The sequence below is a fragment of the Hirundo rustica genome, chromosome 5 (assembly GCF_015227805.2).
Source record: "Hirundo rustica isolate bHirRus1 chromosome 5, bHirRus1.pri.v3, whole genome shotgun sequence".
Taxonomy (NCBI): Eukaryota; Metazoa; Chordata; class Aves; order Passeriformes; family Hirundinidae; genus Hirundo; species Hirundo rustica.
This window is the reverse complement of record NC_053454.1, coordinates 59,505,817-59,525,925: the sequence shown is the minus strand read 5'-3', so window position 1 is coordinate 59,525,925 and position 20,109 is coordinate 59,505,817. Positions and strand designations below refer to the sequence as shown.

Genomic DNA, 20,109 nt, shown 5'->3' with positions numbered 1-20,109 from the left:
GGAGGCCAAGAACATGCATGTGAACAGCTGCTGTATCTTGCCTGAGGTGCCTTTTGGTGGTGTGTTGTGTCACTTGGATATGTTAACATTCCAAAAATATGCATTTTAAATTAGCTGCTGGCCAGGAAGCATATAAGATGTGAAAGTACAGCAATTCCCACATTAGGACCAATGCTGCCAGCCCTAGAAAAATGTCAGTGGACTCCTCTTCTTCTCTGATTATTAAAATGTCAGGGTGAAATTTGGTTCTGTTGACCCCCTGAATGTATCAGAATCTGATCTTGTATTGCCTGTTGCGTAACTGAGGACAATGCAAGAGGTGCATGTCATTAGCTTTCTTCTTAGACTTCCTTTTCTGAAGAGGAGTGCTTCCAAGAAGTATCAAGTCTTAGCCTACTAGATAATTTTAAGATCTGTGCTGTGTTCTCAGTTTGAATTTGGTGGTAAATGAGGACTGGAAAAGGCTGTGAAAATTATTGTGCAGGAAGTCAGGAGTCACAAACTGTGCCAATTACAATATATTTCCATTTTAAGTAGAGTGACTAACAGTGAAACATTCCAGATGGCTAAACAGATACCGTAGACAAAACCTGTTCTCTATGGGTAAACAGGCACAAAATGTCTTTTCTTTGAGTATTGGGGGGAAATAAATGTCCAACAGCCGTGCTGGCAGAATGGAGGTGTTCACTTGACCTTTTTTCCTGGGGAGCATCTGTTATGCCTGCTAGCCAATTGGATTCTGCTGGGAATAACCATTTTTTGTGTGTTTATTACTTCAGCCATAGCTCTGCTTGTAGCTCCAAGATAATCCAGTTCTTTAAACCTCACAAGTCAGAGGTAGATTTTTGGTGATGGTGGTGGTTTGGGTGTGTTTTTATCTATCTCCTAGTGTGTTTTTAAAAGTAAAAAAAAAAATAAAAATTAGTGACAATAGCATGAAGGAAATGCATCCTGTAATACACATGTGCAACTTCCTGATGATGTGAAGTGCTCAGTGTAAATCAACAAAATAGCTGAGCCTGTATTAGAGACAAGCTTTCCATACAATCAAAAGTTAACTTTTGATAGTCAATGACAGGGAAGAAATTTTGCAAGAACTCGATTTTTATAAATGTGTTGGCAGTATTGTACAGTGGCGAATGTGGTATGGTTAAATTGCCTGTCAGTATGTTGTGGTTGTTTGGGGTTTTTTTTTTTCCTTTCTTTTTCTTTTTTTCCCCCTACTCCATCTGATAATGGAACACAGGGCAATTATTTTCATCAGGCCTTTGAATATTCATGCTAATAGCTGTGCAAGTAATGCCTGCCATGGTGTAGGCATATCTCAGTTATTCTTGGCAGACTGTAGTAGTTTTCTCAGAACAGTGTTTTGTGATTCAGTAGTAACTGTGCCAGCGCCCTGTCTTAAGTGGTCTCTGAACATTGCCGTTGTAGTTGTGTGTTCAGCTACAGTTTCAACTGCCTTATTTCTCTGGTAGGGACAGTAAGAAAAATGAAGCAGTTAAATCTGAGTTAAATTACCTTGCAGGTTTCAGTCTTTGCTGTACAACAGTGATGATTTTCAGGCGACAGGAGTAACTGTTTGTGAGGATTAGTGAGTAGTTTCCCTTGCCATGGAGTATCTAGTCTGTTTAGAAGATGGTGGGGTCATGGGTGAGATAGCTCTATAAACTTGAGATTTTTAGTTTCCACATTTGCCACAAATAAGTCCAATTTTGTGTCTGAATTGCTCAAAAGGTTGTGGTACTACTATGTAAAATATATGTTCGAACATCTGTTTCTAGTGTAGTCTCAGTTCTGAAATTACCTTTCTTTTGGGAGCAAGTGCATCTGGCTCAGAGCTGAAAAAGGCTTCTGAAAAAAGCAGCACAGGGACAGCTGAAACTTGGTAGAACCAATGTAGCTACTAATGGCCACTTTGGCTGGAGAGGAAGCAACACTTTCATTTAATCTGTTTTTCTAAAGACATGTTCTGGGTGCAGTTGGCGATTCTGTGATTTTGCAGCTATTCCAAGAGCAATGTCTTTAAACTAAAGTTGCTGAGGAAGGAATTGGAGAATATTCTGGGTTGGAAGGAAGCCTCAAGGATCATCGAGTCCAGCTCTTAAGTCAGTGGCCCCTACATGAACTGAACCCACAACTTTGATGTTATTAGCACCAGGCTCTAACCGACGCCTCTCACTCTAAACAGCTTCTCATATTTCATCAGCTGAGGGTATGCAAACCTGTGATTTGGTACCTGGTAGTGGTTATTCCATTTTTAGTAAAAGGGATTTCTATCTCAGTCCTCTCCATTGTCTGCGTCTCAAGCACACCAAATGTCATCTAGTCAGGGCCCATTATCTAATGCATTAACATTTATCCCAGGGAGATTCAGAATGATTCCCTCAGTGATGGGCAGTCCTGCTACCTGCAAAGTCATACCATAGACAGAGTATGAGTAAGTGGTTGCAAGGACAGGTGAAACTGAGGAAGGGTAGAAAACCGAACAATGAGAAAGCAAAGTGGTACATCACGGGTCTGGAACTTTTTAGCCTCTTTTCAAAGACAGTTTCAAAAGTTTATTTGGTTTTTTTTATGATTTTATTTGGCTAGTTAGTGTACATCACTGTTTTGTGTACCTTTTAAGTCCAGTTGTGTCTCTATTAATTTTTGTCAGTTTTTCATTTCATATTTACAACATTTTCTGTTCATATTTCTTTCAGTATTTACTATTGAATGCTGTATTTATCCTTACTGTGCTACTAGGCTCTTCAGCTAATCCTTCCTACCTCCAGTGCTTTCGGTTGTTGTTTGTACCCTCTGAATGTTGTAGTGATTTTGTCTTTTTTAAAGAGTTATTTTTTGGTGGGAAGGAGGGGCAGGTTGGTTTGTTTTCAGGGTTTTTTTTTCACCCTTCTTTTTAGTTTTTTAGGGTCTTTTATTTGTTTGGGGTTTTTTAAAGGTTTTTTTTGTTTGTGGGGTTTTTTTTGTGGGGGAAGGGATTCTACCCCCAGTTTCTTTCTTTTCCTCTTAATTTCACGGATCTACTCAAACTGTTTCATCACTGAAAATGCTTTTAACCTCTTCAGGCATTTTTCTAGCAGATCTGCTGAAAGACTATCATTATCTCATCTTCAAACTGTTTTGGGAGATCAAGTTGATAAACATTCATCATTATCGCAGAAAACCACAGCAGTGGTTTGTATTTAGCCTCTGACAATGCCTACCTTTATTCTTCTTGAAGTTCCATTGATCTGCAAACTCTGTTTTTATTGGGTCTTTTTTTTTTTGCAGTTTATCTCTGTCACATCAGCAGAACTAATTTTATGTTTATCCTCAATCCACAGAAGTTAGTATAATTTGTTTAAATGCATCTTGCATTTGGGTGAATTACAGATGATAGTTGAAGGAATCTTCTTCTGCTACTAAAGTGCCTTTCAGGTCCCTCCCCTAATAAATTCTGAAGTTTTCCTGATAGGGAGGATCTTTGTCAATAAAATAAGTGCACTTAGGGGCTGCTTTCAGACTTTTTTGGTATGTTAACTTTTCTTCTACTGAGAAGAGACTGTTGGAAATGATTTCACATGCTGGGATTGCACATCTTGTTTTTTTCATTACATGTGTAATTTTTTCCTATGCTGTGGGGGAGTTTGCTTTGCAAGGTGATTCTGGTTTGTGTTTACTGAAATTGCTCTGAAAGGGAAAAAGATTTGTCCTGTCAGCTACTATTCATCAGGAGCCAGTTCTGATCAACAGCTCCTGTATCTTACTGCTTTGGGTCAACTTTCTGTTTACTTTTAGTACTTTCTACCGGATCTTACATAAGGAAAGTGTAGTGCAATATAGAGCCTTTCCAAGAGATCCTAGAAAGCCTGTTCTTTTATCATCTGTGTTAGTGAGGCTAAAAGCTGGCACAGTTGAGTTGTTTTATCTTTGGATGAGCAACCCTCTGTTTCTGCCCGCTGCAAAGGCATCAGCCACTTCATATCTGCCATGTGTGATGGCAGCCCAACTCTGCTCCTGGTGATGGAAGGCACACTTTGTGCCATCGCGTTTTTATTTGGATTGATACTTCTCTCTTACTATCTAGGTAGTTGGAATTATTTGTACTCTGTAACTTTAGGTACCTGGCTGTGTCATCAGGCACTTCCCAAAAGTAGCAGAGACTTCCAGAAGGCTCCGTTAGAGGAGGTACCCCTGACTCAGCTTCACCTTCACCACTCCAACGCACCCATCCATCCCTTTTACTGCATCTCCCCTCCCACCCTTGGCACGTGCACAGATACTTTTTTCACCAGTATTCCTCTCCAGAATAAGCTATACAGAAGCCTGATAATGCTATTATATGCTGTTTATGGTTCCAGACCATCTAACTAAAAGCTTCTCGTACAGAATTTGCCATTAGTGCTATTGCTACGGACAACAACATTGCCTGCAGTGCTTGTAGCACTGATTTTTGCCACCCATCTGGATGAGTCTAATTCCACTGCTTGCTACCTGTTGATTTTCTGAATGCCAGGATGCAAAGCACCTCTTACACGTGAAACAAATTCTGAGTCTACCAAGCCTCTGTCCCTGATATACTGAATCCATGCTGGAAAATCTGACTTGTGTGTATGAACCATGTAACCACATAATCATGGTCATACTCATGTGTACATGCTTGCACAGTTGTCACAATAGGTCTGTCTATATATTATTTTATAGGTTTTTATCTTTGCCTTTTTGCTGTTTTTACTAGTTAGCATGTCCTGCTCTTGAATTTGCTTCCTTCTGCAGCAGGAGTTGAAGGGCTAAGGACGTCTGAGTGAGGCACATAGAGGATATTATATTAAATGATGACTTGGGCACTTGAAAAACAGGGCAAAGGTACAATGAATAAATTAAGACTAATGCTGATGATAGAAGTTAATCTTAAATGATAGTGCTATCAAATTTGCTCAGAGCAGATGACAAGAGAACGTCTTCCAGCACTTGAAAATGCTGTCTGTGTTTTAGGTAGTGCTTAATTAAGAGTGACAGCTTTGAAACTGCTATTTATAGTGTTCCATTGCTATGCCAGGATGCCAGCAGCACGACAACTTTTTGAGAAGCACGGCCTTAACCCCTGATTGTCACTTTCAAAGGTGACTGAACGAGCCCTTGTTCCACAGGTGGCTTTGGAGACTGCCAGAGAAGGCTTTGCACACCCAGTTTGGTACCAGCCTTGCAGGCAGAGACTGATTGCCCAGCTCTGTCGTGTGGTGGGATAGAAAGAGAGCAGGCCTACCAAATCCCACCTCATGCTGGGCTGGTGGGCACTGCCCTTGGAGCAGCAGTGCATGCTTTCGACGTGCTTAGCTCTCAGAACTGAGGAGAAATGGCTTTTGTCAGGAATTCTGGCATTTTGGCTATGCCTTTAGTGTAGGAAATGCAACACTTCAGTGTCATGGCTGTTGTGTTTTCTGAGTTGGCCGGTTCATATACCCAGCCACCTGACCAGGGCTTTGCACTGATAGTTTCAGGTCAGCATGCTGGGAAATTCCTACTTGTCCTTGGTTGTGTGAGTTTTATAAATTGCCTTACCTTTCACCTTGGTATCTCAAGCTTTATGTCAGTGTCATGGAAGGAAGTAGTAGTGGCCTGTCTTTACTTTAGCACCAGAATTGGAAAAGCCAATGGTTTGTACAAAAGTCTCTTACGGGAAAACGTCTGCCAGACAAAAACATGAGAGCCGTTGCACAAATGAACCAAATCTGCAGAGCCTACAGTGTGACGCTTCAGAAGGTGATCTTCTCAATGTAGTTGATATTACAAGTTTGAAAAGTACTTTGCCATATGAAATGTGCTGCCTTTTGAATAAACTCCTTCCCGGGTATGTGCTGGGAAATATTTACAGTAGATGAAGCAAACAAGCCAATATTAAAATTGGATATTTCTTCAGTTGCAGATTTATTTCTCCATTAGTAATTCCTTTGTAATTTCTTTTTTATGTGATTTTATTCACCTTCCTGTTCTGTCCTACTTGACACTAAAAGCACAGGAGATGATTGATACACAGTTATTAATGAAAAATGTTTTTAGATGTCTCTTAAAGGTAATGGGCAAACATCACAACTGGCATTATAGACTTCTTGCGTAAGTGTGTATTCAGGCAGCAGTGAAATAGGGTTGCATTTTCTCTTGATTTATTTATTGAGGCTGATAACTTGTTTACTAGGCTGAGTATTTGTCTTTGGCTCTGACTGATATGGAATAGCATCCAGGAGTGGTTCTCAATCCTAAAAATTATCCTTAAGCTGTTGCTGTTATCATTCTCAAAAAATGTTGGATGGGGATGTGGTAATTGCAGATCATAGACTTAATGTTACTTTTTTCCCTTTTTTTTTTTTTTTTTTTAATTCCTTTTGTCTTTCAGCACCTCTCCTTCCCTACAATCACCATTATCCTCCATACCATTCTTTCAGTGCAATCCTTTTTTTCCGAAATTTCAGCTAACTTCACAGAGGCCACTAATTGTTGGTGACTTCATGTCTTTGGAAAAAGTATACTGTATTTGGTAAAGCAAAACTACCCAAGCAAAAGTCGCTGCAGGTTACTGAAATCTGTCTGCTGGTCAAAGGATAATGCATGACCAAAGAATGTACTTTTTGCAGCCTTGCCAGCGTCAAAAACCAGTGTGAGTGTAACAGAATGTAACCCAGAATGTGTGTCTGGAAAGCAAAGGCCCAAGCCTTTTTTCAAGTAGTGCTGTAAAGGTGAATTTATGCTCAATGCCTGGGGCTACTGGGAGGAAGTGTTCCCTTCTGCAGACTGAATTCTTACTGCTTTTTTTTCTTTTTACTGCCTCCTGCAGAGGCTGCGAGTCGTGCCATAGTCCAGTTTCTGGAGGTCAATCAAAGTGAAGAAGCAAGTAGAGGTTGGATGCTGCTCACCACAATCAATTTACTAGCTTCATCAGGACAGGTTAGTCTGAAACAGCAAAGCTAAAAATAAATGATGGGGTGGAAGAGACAGAAGCAGTAATAAAATGAACTGCATGAACACTCACTAAAAGATGTAATTATATTCTGCTTTTTTGTGTTAAGATCCTCTTTCTCTTATACAGCCACGGGACTTCTGCTTTAGCTCCTTGTGGTTTCAGTTGCCTGAATAAAAAAGTAGTTTTGAGACTTTAATTTATGTTCTTTTGAATAATGCATGCACCTTTTATTGCTGCCCAAAGGCTCCTCTTGCATACTGCTGCTTTTAGTGCCCCATGAGATGCATGGCACATACAGCACCTCAATAGTTCCGACCTTGAACTTTGCACACCACGCTGCAGGAGGGCCACAGCAGTTGCAAAAAGCAAGGCCAGCAGCAGTGATGAGTGGGTGGCAGTGAATCATTCCTGCCTCTGCTTCTGGTGCTGCCCTCCATCAGGGAGCTGTCTCTGGGAGTGTGCTGGGCAGCTCTGTGGTTTGTTACTTCTGTTCTGATCTGCCTTTGTAATTCAGCACATCATCTCATCTGTTTTAGCACGTCACCAGCCTCCACGCCAATTTGTCTTTTCTTCCCACTGATGCTTTCATATTTTCTACTGCCTTGCTTCTTATGGCTCCTTACACCTTCTTGCCAAGTGAAAGCATAAATTGAATAGTCCTCCTCCCACTCCCATTTCTCCTGCTACAAAGAATTGATAGCTGATGAGGGCTTGGCTGAAGGTCGTGTAATTCACTTGTTAACTTCTGTTGGCAGAGACTGACAGGTTTTATTTCTGTCCTTTGCAATGACTGCTCTGGACTGTGGCTGTGGGGTGCTGTTGTCATGTAAATAAATCTTATATTTAAAATTACTGTTTGGATAGGCACTCGAGAATAGATGGTGGCTGTGTCAACACCTCACCAAAGGTGTGAGAAACACCTGCATTTCAATCAACCGCATTATTATTTATGTTTTGAATATATAATATGCTGAACTGGTATTTTTCGCCGTGTTTTCTTCTTCCTCAGAAAACTGTGGACTGCATGACTACAATGTCAGTGCCTTCCACGCTTGTGAAATGTCTGTATCTGTTTTTTGACCTTCCACACGTGCCTGAGGTAGTTGGAGGAGCACAGAATGAACTACCTCTCGCAGAGCGCCGAGCGCTACTACAGAAAGTCTTTGTACAGGTAAGAGAGGTAGAACAGGTCAGGGAATTTGCAAGAGGAATGTCAATACTTCATGTGAGCCAAGTCTAGAAACTTGTCACTTGAGCCAGGTTTTACTCTTCCTTGATTGTTAAAAAGCTGATGGCTAAGAGAGAGGTGGATTTTCCTGCAAGCACAGTTGAGGTTAAATTTCCGCTCCTCCTCTAGTTTTGTCTTTGACAAATACCTCCTGCACAGAAATGCATGCAGCTCTTCTGCACAGATACTTAAGAGGAGCAACATGTGGGTTATTATTCTGTTTTCATCTAACTGGTCTTAGTACTTGTTATCTTTGGCTGTTGATTGAAATAGGCATTGTAAAAAACAGTAGTACTGATAATAAAGCAGTGCTCTCGAGTGAACTGACTGGAATGGGTGAGGTTTCAGACCTTCCCCTCCTGTTGCAGACAGCCTCCCTCCAGTTTTCTGAGAGGGAGCCTGAGATGATGCAAAAGATCAGACATCCTCAAAATGTGCAGAAAAGAGAGTGCGACGTAGTTTTGCTTGTATGGTTGCATTTTGTCTCGGTTTTGGTGATCAGGAAATTCACATCCAGGAGCCAGTTATTCAGGTAGGTCTGCAGTTTTGCTGTAGCCTTTCCTGACAAACTTAATTTTTGACTAAAATGTTACGGTCGCTGCTCTGCCAACAACCCACCAATAGCCTTCTTCCTGCATTAGGAAGGGATACAGCAGTTTGCCTCACAGAGCTTCTCCCCCAGTGCAGGACTTAGACCTGCAAATTAGGCAACTGGCAGATTCTCCAAGAATGGAATATCCTGGTATCCATGCAAATGTGCTGTGTCAGCCTAAGAGATTTGAACTCTGCTTCCAGTCTTCTGGTGAGCATTTTAAACTGAACTGGGACTTGAAATAACCATATGTTGAATAACCTTGTCTTGTGTTTGAACTACAGAAACACACAAAGGAAAACAGCACATTACCTTTTTTAATGTGTTTCATTAATGGAAGCACGTTTCAGCTTTTCCTAAATCTAGGCAAAATGAGCAATGATAAAGGTATTAATGCTAGTTGTTTACTGACTTCCTGTTTCAGATCCTAGTGAAGTTGTGCAGTTTTGTGTCCCCGGCGGAAGAGCTGGCTCAGAAGGATGATCTCCAGCTTCTGTTCAGTGCAATAACCTCATGGTGCCCTCCCTATAACCTGCCTTGGAGGAAGAGCGCAGGAGAAGTACTGATGACCATATCTCGTCATGGCCTTAGTGTCAATGTAGTGAAATACATCCATGGTATGTGTCTTTCTTCAGTATTAGTTGTTGGGTCTTTCTGCTGCTCTTCTTTCATCGTTTTCTTATTTGGGAAATAGGCATGAAAATAATAGGGAGGCTTCCAGGCCTTTAGTTTGGACGTGTGCTTATTTACGTACAGGTAACGTTTCTAAGCCCTTGTGTAGTGAGAGAGAGTTGATCTTAGCTGAGTCAGTCTCATTCACATTTCAATTTAAACTGGAAGGATCGTTTCCTCTCATGTTGTGGTGTAGAGTTCATGATAAGCAAAAGGAAAGGCTTTCAGGGACTGCCTGTGTTGAAAAATATTTGCTGTGAAGATGCATTAATTCTTAACAGGCATCTGTCTTCCTCCCCTGTGGTCCAGCCCAGCTTTCCCAACCCAAGGATGTTGTTTTTAGGGCCTGGCCCATGGAGGCTCTTTGCTGGCTGAGAACCATACCTGTTATGGATGGGTTTGGAGCCCCTATGTTCTCTCACTGACTGGATTGCTGACACTTGAGCTAGCCTGTGTTTCTTCTGCCAAGCCCTTGTGTTCCCCACCTTGCCTTACAGATTACAGTTTGAGGGCTTTATGCATCCTGAGGGCCATGTTAAAGTTATCTCATGGGCTTAATCCACCCTGTAAGTCACCAAATGAATGAAGCATCCAGACTCATCCCAGTTTGTCTCATGTCTGTTTTTTAAGACAGATCCTGTCCATTTTCTGAGTAGATCCTGGCTGTTGCTGGCATGGAAACTGTAGTTGCGGAGACATTTTTGTAGCTGGTTACAGATTTTGGTAACTAATAAAAGTAGTATTTACTCATCATCTATCTTTGCAAGGGGTTGGTAAAGAGGCAGGTGCAAAGCTGGTTCACAACAACTTGCAGATGAAAACCAGTGTTGGAGAGGATATTAGTTGCCTGGAAGCAGCTTTGCCTACAAATTGTTATTTTTGCTTTAATTGAAAACTGTATGGGTGTTTGGGTATGAAGGACTTGAGGTAAGAAATCTGATAAAATAAGTTTCTAATATTATATTTAAGGCTTTTAGACTCTAGGGCCACATAGGAAGCATTTGTAGTTTTCAAATTGGACTGACTATTGGAGTGAACTAACATCCTTATAGATTTTAGCAGTGCACACCTACTGAAAAAAAAGAAACCTGCAATTGTGGGTTGCTCACACCCTGGGAAGCAAGTCGCTCCAAGGCTCCGCAGAACCATTTTGCTGGTTTATTAAATACATCACCCTGCTCCCACATACTTCACAGAAAATTTCAGTCTTTTCAGTTTTTTCTTGTGCTAGCAGTGTCTTTCCAATTCCAGTCAAAAAGATGTGAACGTACAGTATCACTCAAAAGCACAGCGTAGCTACCACTTGAGTGTTTTTAGATAGGACTTACAAGGTGATAGGCTTCTGGTGGGCTTTTGATGAGTGTAGAAGGTGTATGTATATGTGTGAAGGTGTTATTAAGTGCAACAAAGGAAATAACTGGAGTTTTGACTGTCATTTAGCATATTACAGCTGCTACCATTATTGCTTCTCTATGGGCTTGATCCATAGAGGAGTGAAACTGGCATGTGCAAAGATGCTCTAGGTTCTCTAAAAAGTGAAACAGAATCTCAAAAAGAAAACCAGTCAGCATTGCCTCTTGCTTTTTGATTTAAAAAGTGAACCTGACTTAAGAGATGATAATATCTGTCACAAGGCTCATCTTATATTCAGGAAAACTTTAAGATATTTCATCATATGCAAAGGAGCATCCTTTCACCCTCTCATGCGCTGATTTAATCTCTGGGAAATTTTGGTATCAGTCTAGATAGAAAGATTTGTGCTTGTGTTGTGCATGCTGCAAAGTTAAAATAGCAAATAATTAAAGGGAGCATCTTTAAAACAGAGTGCAACTTAAAATCTCACTATAGATTTGGGAAAGCTTTTTGTTACTGACCTAATGAACTGATGGAATGGGAGAATTTTGCAGGTCAAGACAAGCTCTCTCTCTTTGATGCCAGCCAATGAAATGCTAACCAGAGTAGGAATAAGATGACATGGTGTAAAGGTTTATGTGTAGGGTTTTAATAACACTTCAAGTCAGTGCATTGTATAACTATGTGTTTAAAAAAACCAAAACCATATGGTTTAGAATTACTTACAGTTGCCATATTTGTCTTTTTATTCTGTTGAGTTATCTGGTCAGAATTTTTAGGTAAAAATTAGTATTTATCTACTCAGTTTCGTCCTTACAAGAGTAAGGGTTGTTAAAGGGAGGAAGGGGTTGGCAAAAAGAGGTTAGGGCTCTAATCCAAAGCCACTTAGAATCATTCTCATCCTCATGTGGTATTAAGTGTCTTGTGACAAGAGATACTTGAATAAGTTACCTTATTGCTGTGTTTTCTGTGTTAGTTATGCTTCTTGCTGTTATTAATGTCAGTAAAATGCTGAATTTCTCCACTGCAATTCTTTTCAGAAAAGGAATGTTTGTCCACGTGTGTCCAGAACATGCAGCAATCTGATGACCTTTCTCCCCTAGAAATAGTTGAGATGTTTGCTGGACTTTCTTGTTTTCTCAAGGATTCCAGTGATGTATCCCAAACGTTGTTGGATGATTTTAGGATATGGCAAGGATACAACTTCCTCTGTGACCTCCTCCTCAGGTAGGCAAAAGTGCTTGAAGAAATGCAGACAGATCATTGAGCTTTTTCAAAAATGTTTTCTTAATGAAGAGTAGATGAATAGGTTTATACAAATGAGTGATTCTAGATCATTATGGAATGAAGATATCAGGATCAAAACATTGAATTCTGTGCTTGTCTCCATTTATGAAACTACATTCTTTAACTTTTTGTTCTTTACTACTGGTTTATTGCTAAATGTTTCTTGCTTTGTAAAGAAAGCCGTTGTGTAAAAACTACTGGTACTAAATATTTAGAGAGAATCCAGAACATAGCATTTTAGCATTTTGGCTGCAACTAGTGATTTTTGAGTTTGGTTGGAATTTTTGTTTTGTCTAAGGAGATGATTTAGTGGTGCGCTTGGCGGTGTTGGGTTAACAGCTGGACTCAGTGATCTTGAAGGTCTTTTCCAACCTAAATAATTCTATAATTATATTATTGTCTTATCATGCCTTTATAATGAAAAAAATCATGGGTGTAAATGTGGTGCATGCTATGAGGGAATAATTTTTTTTTTTTTTTTTTTTTTTTTAATTAAAAGTACTTCTAAGCTGCTAATGGGTTAAAAAAATGAAAATCCCTGCCCAAAAAACCTTGCGTGTATGATCTATCCATGATCTCCTTTTTTGCTTTCCATGAAAGAAACTTCTTTAATTTTCTGACTGAGAAAGAGAAGTGTGTCTGTTGCTTTATTTGTGTACAATTTGTGGACAGTCTCTGTTGCTTTGTTCAGATACAAAGTTCTGAAGAAGAATGTTTAGCTGTTGCTATTGTAAAAGATACATATTTTACAAGTCTAAGGTACATACTGGTTAACTATAAGTGTACACCCAACGAAGTATGTTTATTATTACTGAGAAATGTTAATGTCGTTATCTCCCTATTTTTGGTGTTAGTATGCTGAGTTTTGACACCCAAATATTTGAATAAAATTTTCCACTATGTTGTATACTTCTGAGGGGGATTTTTTGTTTGTTTTAAATGGATACCAGCTGTAGACCTGACATTTGAAATTTTTAATCATGCTTAAAATTACTCATAAGTTATCTTTGGTGCCACAGAATCTAAAGCATCTGTTAAGGAATTGTTATTTTTCTTGTTCTCTAAGTGCAGTTTTGGAGACCATTATATTTACTAATGCATTAATTGAAAGCAGGATAATTCAAATGCAGTTGTTTTCAGGAAACTTTGAGCCAGAGCTTAGGGGAAATATGAGGGGAACATGCTGTCATGTTACAGGTTGAATTACAAAAGTGATTCTCTGTAGATCAAGTGTTTTAAACAAGTTCTGTCTGGAGCTTGCTCATCCTTATATCAAAGAATGGGAGATCCCTGCCAAATGCAGAGGAAGACTGGGGATTTGCACGTCTCACTGAAAAGGGAGGACACCTGGGATCATCAGGTGACATCAGTAAAGGTTCATAGCATAGAAATGTTTTACCCTCATTTCTTCCTGAGGTGGTTTTCTAGAAGAAAATAGTTCCTTTCAAAAACCAGTGATCTTGAGTAAGCCCATGTATTGGTCAGTGATGGACCACAGTAATGTATTCTCCCTGTTTCGGCTCAAACCAACCCACAGAGACTTGGTCAGCTCTGGGGCCCTTTGGTGAAGATGACTGTCATGTCAGGGTATGGAATCTGGGCACTGGGTCTCAAGCTGCAAAGAGGAAAGGCTTTGGAGCTGAAAAAGCAGAAAGATGCGTGAAGAAGGTGGCTCAGTAAGAAATTGCAGATCAGTGAGGACAAGAGGAGCACTTTGGTAATTTCCCCTGGATGATGTGAAAGGGCAGGGCTTGTGGAAGATTAGTGGAATGATGATAGGTGAGCTCAGTGCTCCTGTAGTGACTGTTTGAAGGAGGTTCCTTTCTCACCCATGTCTGACAGAGATGATGGTGGAGGATGCAGAATGAGCTGCTCCTAAAGGGCTCCTACAATCACTTGTCAGCAAGAAGCAAAACAGAGCTTGCACTGCCTGAATAGAAGAATGTGACCCTCAGTCTACTCCTGAGAGCTACAGAGTTAGTTCATAATTAAACATGGTTTTATTTGTGGTGAAGGAGCAGGAAAATGAGGATGATTTTATGATTCAGAGTTGGTTTTTAGGGTTGGGTCTGATGGTGTGTTCCTGTCAGTAAACAGTGGTTGGAACGGGATGTTAACTTTTCCATTCTTTTGTGTTCAAAGGTGATAAGAGTTTGTAGTTCTAGTAAGGGTGCTTCATCCCATGCTTCTAAGTGCTAGACCTTTACCAAAATACCATTTCATTAGCACAAAATATTCACTCTCAAAGTGTCAGATCTAATCTAGCAAGTTAATTACAGATCTATTTAATTACAGACTATCCATGTACTTTCCTATACAGTTATCTTCATGTCTGTGAGAGGATTTTAATGTCATTTTCATGTCTCTTGGTTTTTAGCAGAACTTGTTGAGTTCAAGGAGAGATTTATGAGGTAAATTCCTATGGCAAGTAACTGCTCTTGTAAGTGCAATGTGTGACTGTCCTAATGGCATGACATGAACATGGAAAATACTGCTAGAATAAGGCAGTAAAACTGGTCTCTAAACTGATAGAACAAACCAGGTCTTACTAAAGTGATTTGAGTTCAGATATACTAGTGCTGCTAACTTGATCCTGTTGTATTTTCTTTAGATTAGAACAGGCGAAAGAAGCTGAGTCTAAGGATGCTTTGAAGGACTTAGTTAATTTGATAACTTCCTTAACAACGTACGGTGTCAATGAATTAAAGCCAGCTGGTGTTACCACTGGAGTACCTTTCCTGCTACCTGGATTTGCAGTCCCACAGCCTGCAGGCAAAGGTGAGTCTGCTTTCTCTCTCTGCTTCCTTTTTTGTTGTTCTAAATGCAAATGCCAGGATACAGAGCAGCTGTATATTGCACAAACCCTTTGCCACCAAGTCTAGGTTCCTTATCTAAGACTGTGTATCAAATACTCAGTTATTTTGGTCTCAAAGATTTTATTTTGGGGTTGGTACCCAGAGAAGAAAGCTTAGAGCTTTTGTCTTTGAGGACAGGTCCAGCCTCTTCACTGCCAAGCTGACAGTTTTCTATGTGGAAATTTGCAGAGATTATCTTATTAGAGAGCCGCACTGATTTGATTTATGGTATTTTAAGCCGCTCTTACTAAACTGATATGGAAGGCTGATGTGCTGATCCTTCCCCCACCCCAGTTTGCTTTCTGTTAGCTTTTGTCAGGCAAATGTAACTTGTCAGCTGAAATCTGTGATTTCATCACCACTGTGATAAGACTGATAAGATCTGTGGTGTGCTTGAAACCACAGTCTGTTATGAATTGGAGGTAAGGTTGAGGAAGTCTTGGGGGAGAAAAGGCTGTAAAAAACAAACTTATGTTTCATATCCTGTGCATAAACTTAGAATTCTGGTTAGCCTTTTATGTAACTAAGGAGTTCAGAATTTAATAGTGACTGTGGAGCTAGTCTGTTGAACTTCCTATGAAATATACCACTGCACAAGAAAAGTTTGTTATAGGATTGCATTTATAGATTTATAGACTAATGAATATACATCCTAGGTTCCTTGGCCAGTGACTTCCCTTCTCTGGTATGGAGAGAGTTCATTGTTCTTAGAAACTGTTTTTCTTTTACATTAAATAGAGAAAGAAGGTGAACACTCAGAGTTTAATTTCTCCGTGTTTTGACAATATTAAATTTTTAGGCTAATCAGCTTTTTTGATAAAATATTATGAGAGAACCATGGTCTGTTGCAATCTGCAAAGGAGTTTTTTTAACTTTGTGGTATTTGTCAGAACATCTCCGTTCCTTTTACCTGCTTTTCATAATGTTGGCAGATTGTCTCTTTTTGAAGACTGTGTTTTCTCAATTTACTGATTTTCTCAGTTACTTTTATTTAAATCCCTTTGGTTCTTGAACTCTGAAGAGCTGGTTAGAATTTGGTTTCTTCAGAGGTCCTCCTAATAATAAAAAATAATTTATTAATCTGCTTGACTGCCTGGAACAACTATTGATACGAAGTTAGAATAGAAATAGTTGGGTATGACACTAGTAAGTTCCTGTCACATTTAATAAGCTCTAAATGCCCTCATTTGAACATTTTTCATAGGAAAGAAAGCATGTAAAGAAATCCTTTTAGGAACAACTGAGTGTGACTTGCAATGTAACTAACATTCTTCCGGATGAGAAATTGTTCCATGTTCATTTACAAGGGGATTTCTCTTGCCCTCTGGAGAATACTGACATGCAAAGTGGGGAGGCTAGGCATGAAGATAATTGAATTTACTGTTCAATTGGACAACTTAGTTTACAAAAATGAGGAGAGTAGTGTGCCATAGAGAATATGTAATAAATAAGATTTTTTTTGTTTATGAAAGGGTTTTCAGATCGGGTTAACAGTTGGCATATACTTTTGTTTGAAAAAAGAAAATAAGATTTTATTGTTAAAACATCCTAAATGCTTTATTTAGAACATCTTTAAAGTTCTCACTCTTGATTGATTATTAGCTATTTTTTACTGTTAGTTGTTTTCTGTATTGTGGGATCTGACCACTGTGTCTTGTACTATTCCTACATAGGCTTAAAAAAGTTAAATTTAAGGCATCTTTTGAGTAGAATAAGAATAATAACTGCCCACAGAAAATTTTGGGGAGCACTCCTAAATGATGCATTCTTTAGCTAAGTGAATGAGGTTTTAATCAACTTGAAAGGTACTTACAGGAGGAAATGTGGCTCACCTTTAAAGATGTGAGATGTTTGTGTGCTGATATTAGAGCTACTTTATGCTTTACAACTCTTCCCCTGTGCTTTAATTCCTTAATTGTTAATGGTACTGGGCCCTGCTAAAGGTTTCTGATTCTCAGCTGCAAGGGTTGCATTCTGCATTTTGGAATACAAAACGTATCACTGTTGCTATAATGAGTTCTCCTGTGGCCTGGGTATGTGATGGGCAGGGTTTGTTTTGTCTCTAGGACTGTATCCCATGTACATTTTAGCACTAAATCAGTGTACTTATCTATTTTAGAGAAATTATCTTTGATCAGCATCTTTAGCTGCTCACATAAACTCTTTACTATCAAAGATGAAGATGCCATCTTAAAGAATAGTAGGTTGTGGAATTTGCCGTGTAAGTGGTTGTGCAGAGGCTTTTTTTTTAAAGTTAATTTTAATGATTTTTTAATTAAAAGTGACCTCATACACTGGTATTTTATTACCTCTTATTAAAATGCATGGATCATTATTAATAAGTGTATTCATTGTTTATGATGATTAAGAACTTTCTTTTTCCTTTTTCCTCCCGTCCCACTTTGTTTCCTGATTTAGGTCATAGTGTGAGGAATATTCAAGCATTTTCTGTCCTGCAGAATGCATTTTTGAGAGCAAAAACCAACTATCTAGCACAAATCATCCTCGATGCCATCACGAATATTTATATGGCGGACAATGCCAACTACTTCATTTTGGAATCGCAGCACACATTGTCTCAGTTTGCAGAGAAAATTCCTAAACTTCCAGAAGTGCAGACCAAATACTTTGAGATGCTGGAATTGGTTGTCTTCAGCTTGAATTACATACCCTGTAAAGAACTGATCAGTGTGAGCATCCTTTTAAAATCCAGCACTTCTTTTCAGTGTAGCATCATTGCCATGAAGACACTACTGAAGTTCACCCGTCATGACTGCATCTTTAAGGATGTCTTCAGGGAAGTGGGGCTTCTGGAGGTGATGGTAAATCTTCTTCATAAATATGCAGCCCTCTTGAAAGATCCCACTCAGGCACTGAATGATCAAGGTAGCGTGTCCTTTTCCATTTTGCTAATCCTTGTCTTTTTTGGCTGGAAATAGCGGAATCTAACGTATGGGCGAAACACGAGAGTCTGAACATGTACCTCAAGGGCTGAATTCTTCTGAGGACTGCTGTGCCATCTTAAAAGCTCATTGGAATTGCTTCGCTCAGTTTCTTGAGAGTAGCTCAAGGCTAACTTTAATGGATGGTGCTGTATGAATGCAAAGTAGTAAGAGCTCGTATTTTCTTTTTTAAATGTTTTTTTGATGTACTGGTTCAATATTTGTTATTTAACGCGAAAAAAGTAAAGGAGAAATACATAGCATCAATGTTCTTCCTAACAAAAGGTACTTTGTACCTTCGTGTTTAGCCCCAGCTTTGAAAAAATACTCCAGAGTGCATATCTGAGCTCTTAATAGGTGACTTTTTTATAAACTGGGTCTACATTTTTCTAAGCATAAAAATAAAGTAAATTCAGATCAATTATCTCCAGACTGGAGCATCCCAAATAAGCCACACAGCTGCTAGGCCAGCAAAGCAGGCTCTGCCACATGTGTACACACACACACAGACAATTTTTTTTTTTTTAGCATTCTTCATTCAAACTGCATTTGAGCTTGTGTGCATCAGTGACACTTAATTTTTAACCATAACTGCTGAATGTTTCACTTGGGTTTAATTCTATGAAGCTTCATTAGTGAGTGCTAGCTGTAGATTAGTTAGCTTTGTTGCCAGCAGCTCCATTGAAAAAGAATCAGTTCTCGTGTTCCGGTAAATAAATGGATGAAGTTGTCATCTAATTAGGATGTTACCTGGGTGCATCTGGCCTTGTGCTGGCGTTTACTTTTTATTAGAGGAATTTAAAATAGTCATACCCCACTGTTTTTCCTGGAATGTTACTCTGTGTGTACTGTGCCGCTTGTAGTGTTGGTCTGTTACACCTGTTGAGCAATCAGCACATTTGCTGTAATTACGTGAGTGTAGTTTTGTGGGTTTTGTGTGGAATTTCTCTCTTCCAGTACTGAAAACTGAACAAGAACAGATGCAGTTAATCTTCAACTGGTGTAGTTTTGTGGCTTGAAGAAACAATAGCTGCAATGTCCGGCACTCACAGTGGAGCTCACAGGGCTCTAAACCTTCTGTTTATATTCTTGTCTTTACAAAATTAACTTTTCATATGATTCGTAGTTAAACTTTCCCGAGAATGCATTTGTAGACTAAATCTCAACTTGCTTTGGAAAATGGTGGAGCTGCATGCTGTCTGGTGAAGAAAAGAAATTAAGTGTTGGTGGAAAGTATCAAGAAGCATATTTGAAAAGAGCGATATTTTCTGTGACTTTAGCTTCTGAAATTTCTTTGTAGTAGATTCAAGAAACAGTTCATTTGAGGACCAAAAGCAGCTGGCTTTATTGGTTATGGAGACCCTAACAGTACTACTACAAGGATCAAACACAAATGCGGGTGAGTGAAGAGATTGTTGTCAAGATATGTATAAGAAAAAGTAACTCAGAAAATCATGTATTGACTTTCTATCTTCAGGCCTGTATTCAAATACCCTGAAATACTCTTTCTCTCTGGTCAAGTTTTCCCAGGAAAGAGAATAGACAGCATAACCTAGAGTACATAAAATAACAGAGAACACGATAGTGTTTAACTTGAATTTCTTTGGTATTGTTTGCTTGAAGGCAAATGCACGACCCCATCACTCGTTACGCAGCTCTGTAATAATTCAGAGTAGTGCTTGTAACACTGTTTGGATGTTTAAACATTTAAGCACATAATTAGAAATGTAGTTCAGTGTTCACAGTGTCATGTCTACTTAATGTAATGCCTGTATCTTTAGTTAAAGATGTCTTTTCATTTTGAAAGAGTTATTCCCAGTCAGCGTGTACAAACAAGGCTCTGTTACAATTGTCCTTTTCTAAATCAGGCAGTTTTGTATTATGCTTCAATAACTAAAACTTAGTCATTTTGGAACTGTGGTGGTGTCCACCTGCCTTGTGACAAATCCTTGGCTGCTGTTGGAATGCATTCCTGACCTCACCTAGGAAGCATCAATCAGCCATCAGGACCTCCTTGCTGCTTCTCAGGACTGATTTAATCTCTGAGTATGCACTGGAGAAACAGCAGCAGGAGTGTAAAAGACATCAGCACTTTGGGATGATGCCACAGATGTTGTTTCTGAGGAATCTTGGAGAATTCAAGGGCCTCGTTTCATCAGTAGCTCTCTCAGTTCAGGAGTAGGACAGAGCATACTGGAGGAGCTGAGAAACTATTTCTCAGGAAGTTGTGCTGCTGT

The 20,109-nt window shown here is 39.4% G+C and overlaps 1 protein-coding gene across 11 annotated transcripts in view; it reads left to right on the top strand.

Moving 5' to 3' along the window:
- Positions 1-20,109, top strand: part of WDFY3 (WD repeat and FYVE domain containing 3) — a 154,081-nt gene that overhangs the window by 57,934 nt on the left and 76,038 nt on the right. For 10 of the 11 annotated variants that reach the window (XM_058420815.1, XM_040065491.2, XM_040065490.2 and 7 more), the window contains 7 exons: positions 6,818-6,927; positions 7,953-8,114; positions 9,188-9,380; positions 11,829-12,015; positions 14,687-14,853; positions 17,349-17,816; positions 19,173-19,271. In XM_058420815.1, coding sequence (XP_058276798.1) covers positions 6,818-6,927; positions 7,953-8,114; positions 9,188-9,380; positions 11,829-12,015; positions 14,687-14,853; positions 17,349-17,816; positions 19,173-19,271 — 1,386 coding nt within the window. The remainder of the gene's footprint in view (positions 1-6,817; positions 6,928-7,952; positions 8,115-9,187; positions 9,381-11,828; positions 12,016-14,686; positions 14,854-17,348; positions 17,817-19,172; positions 19,272-20,109) is intronic. The other variant, XM_040065483.2, reaches the window with a different exon arrangement.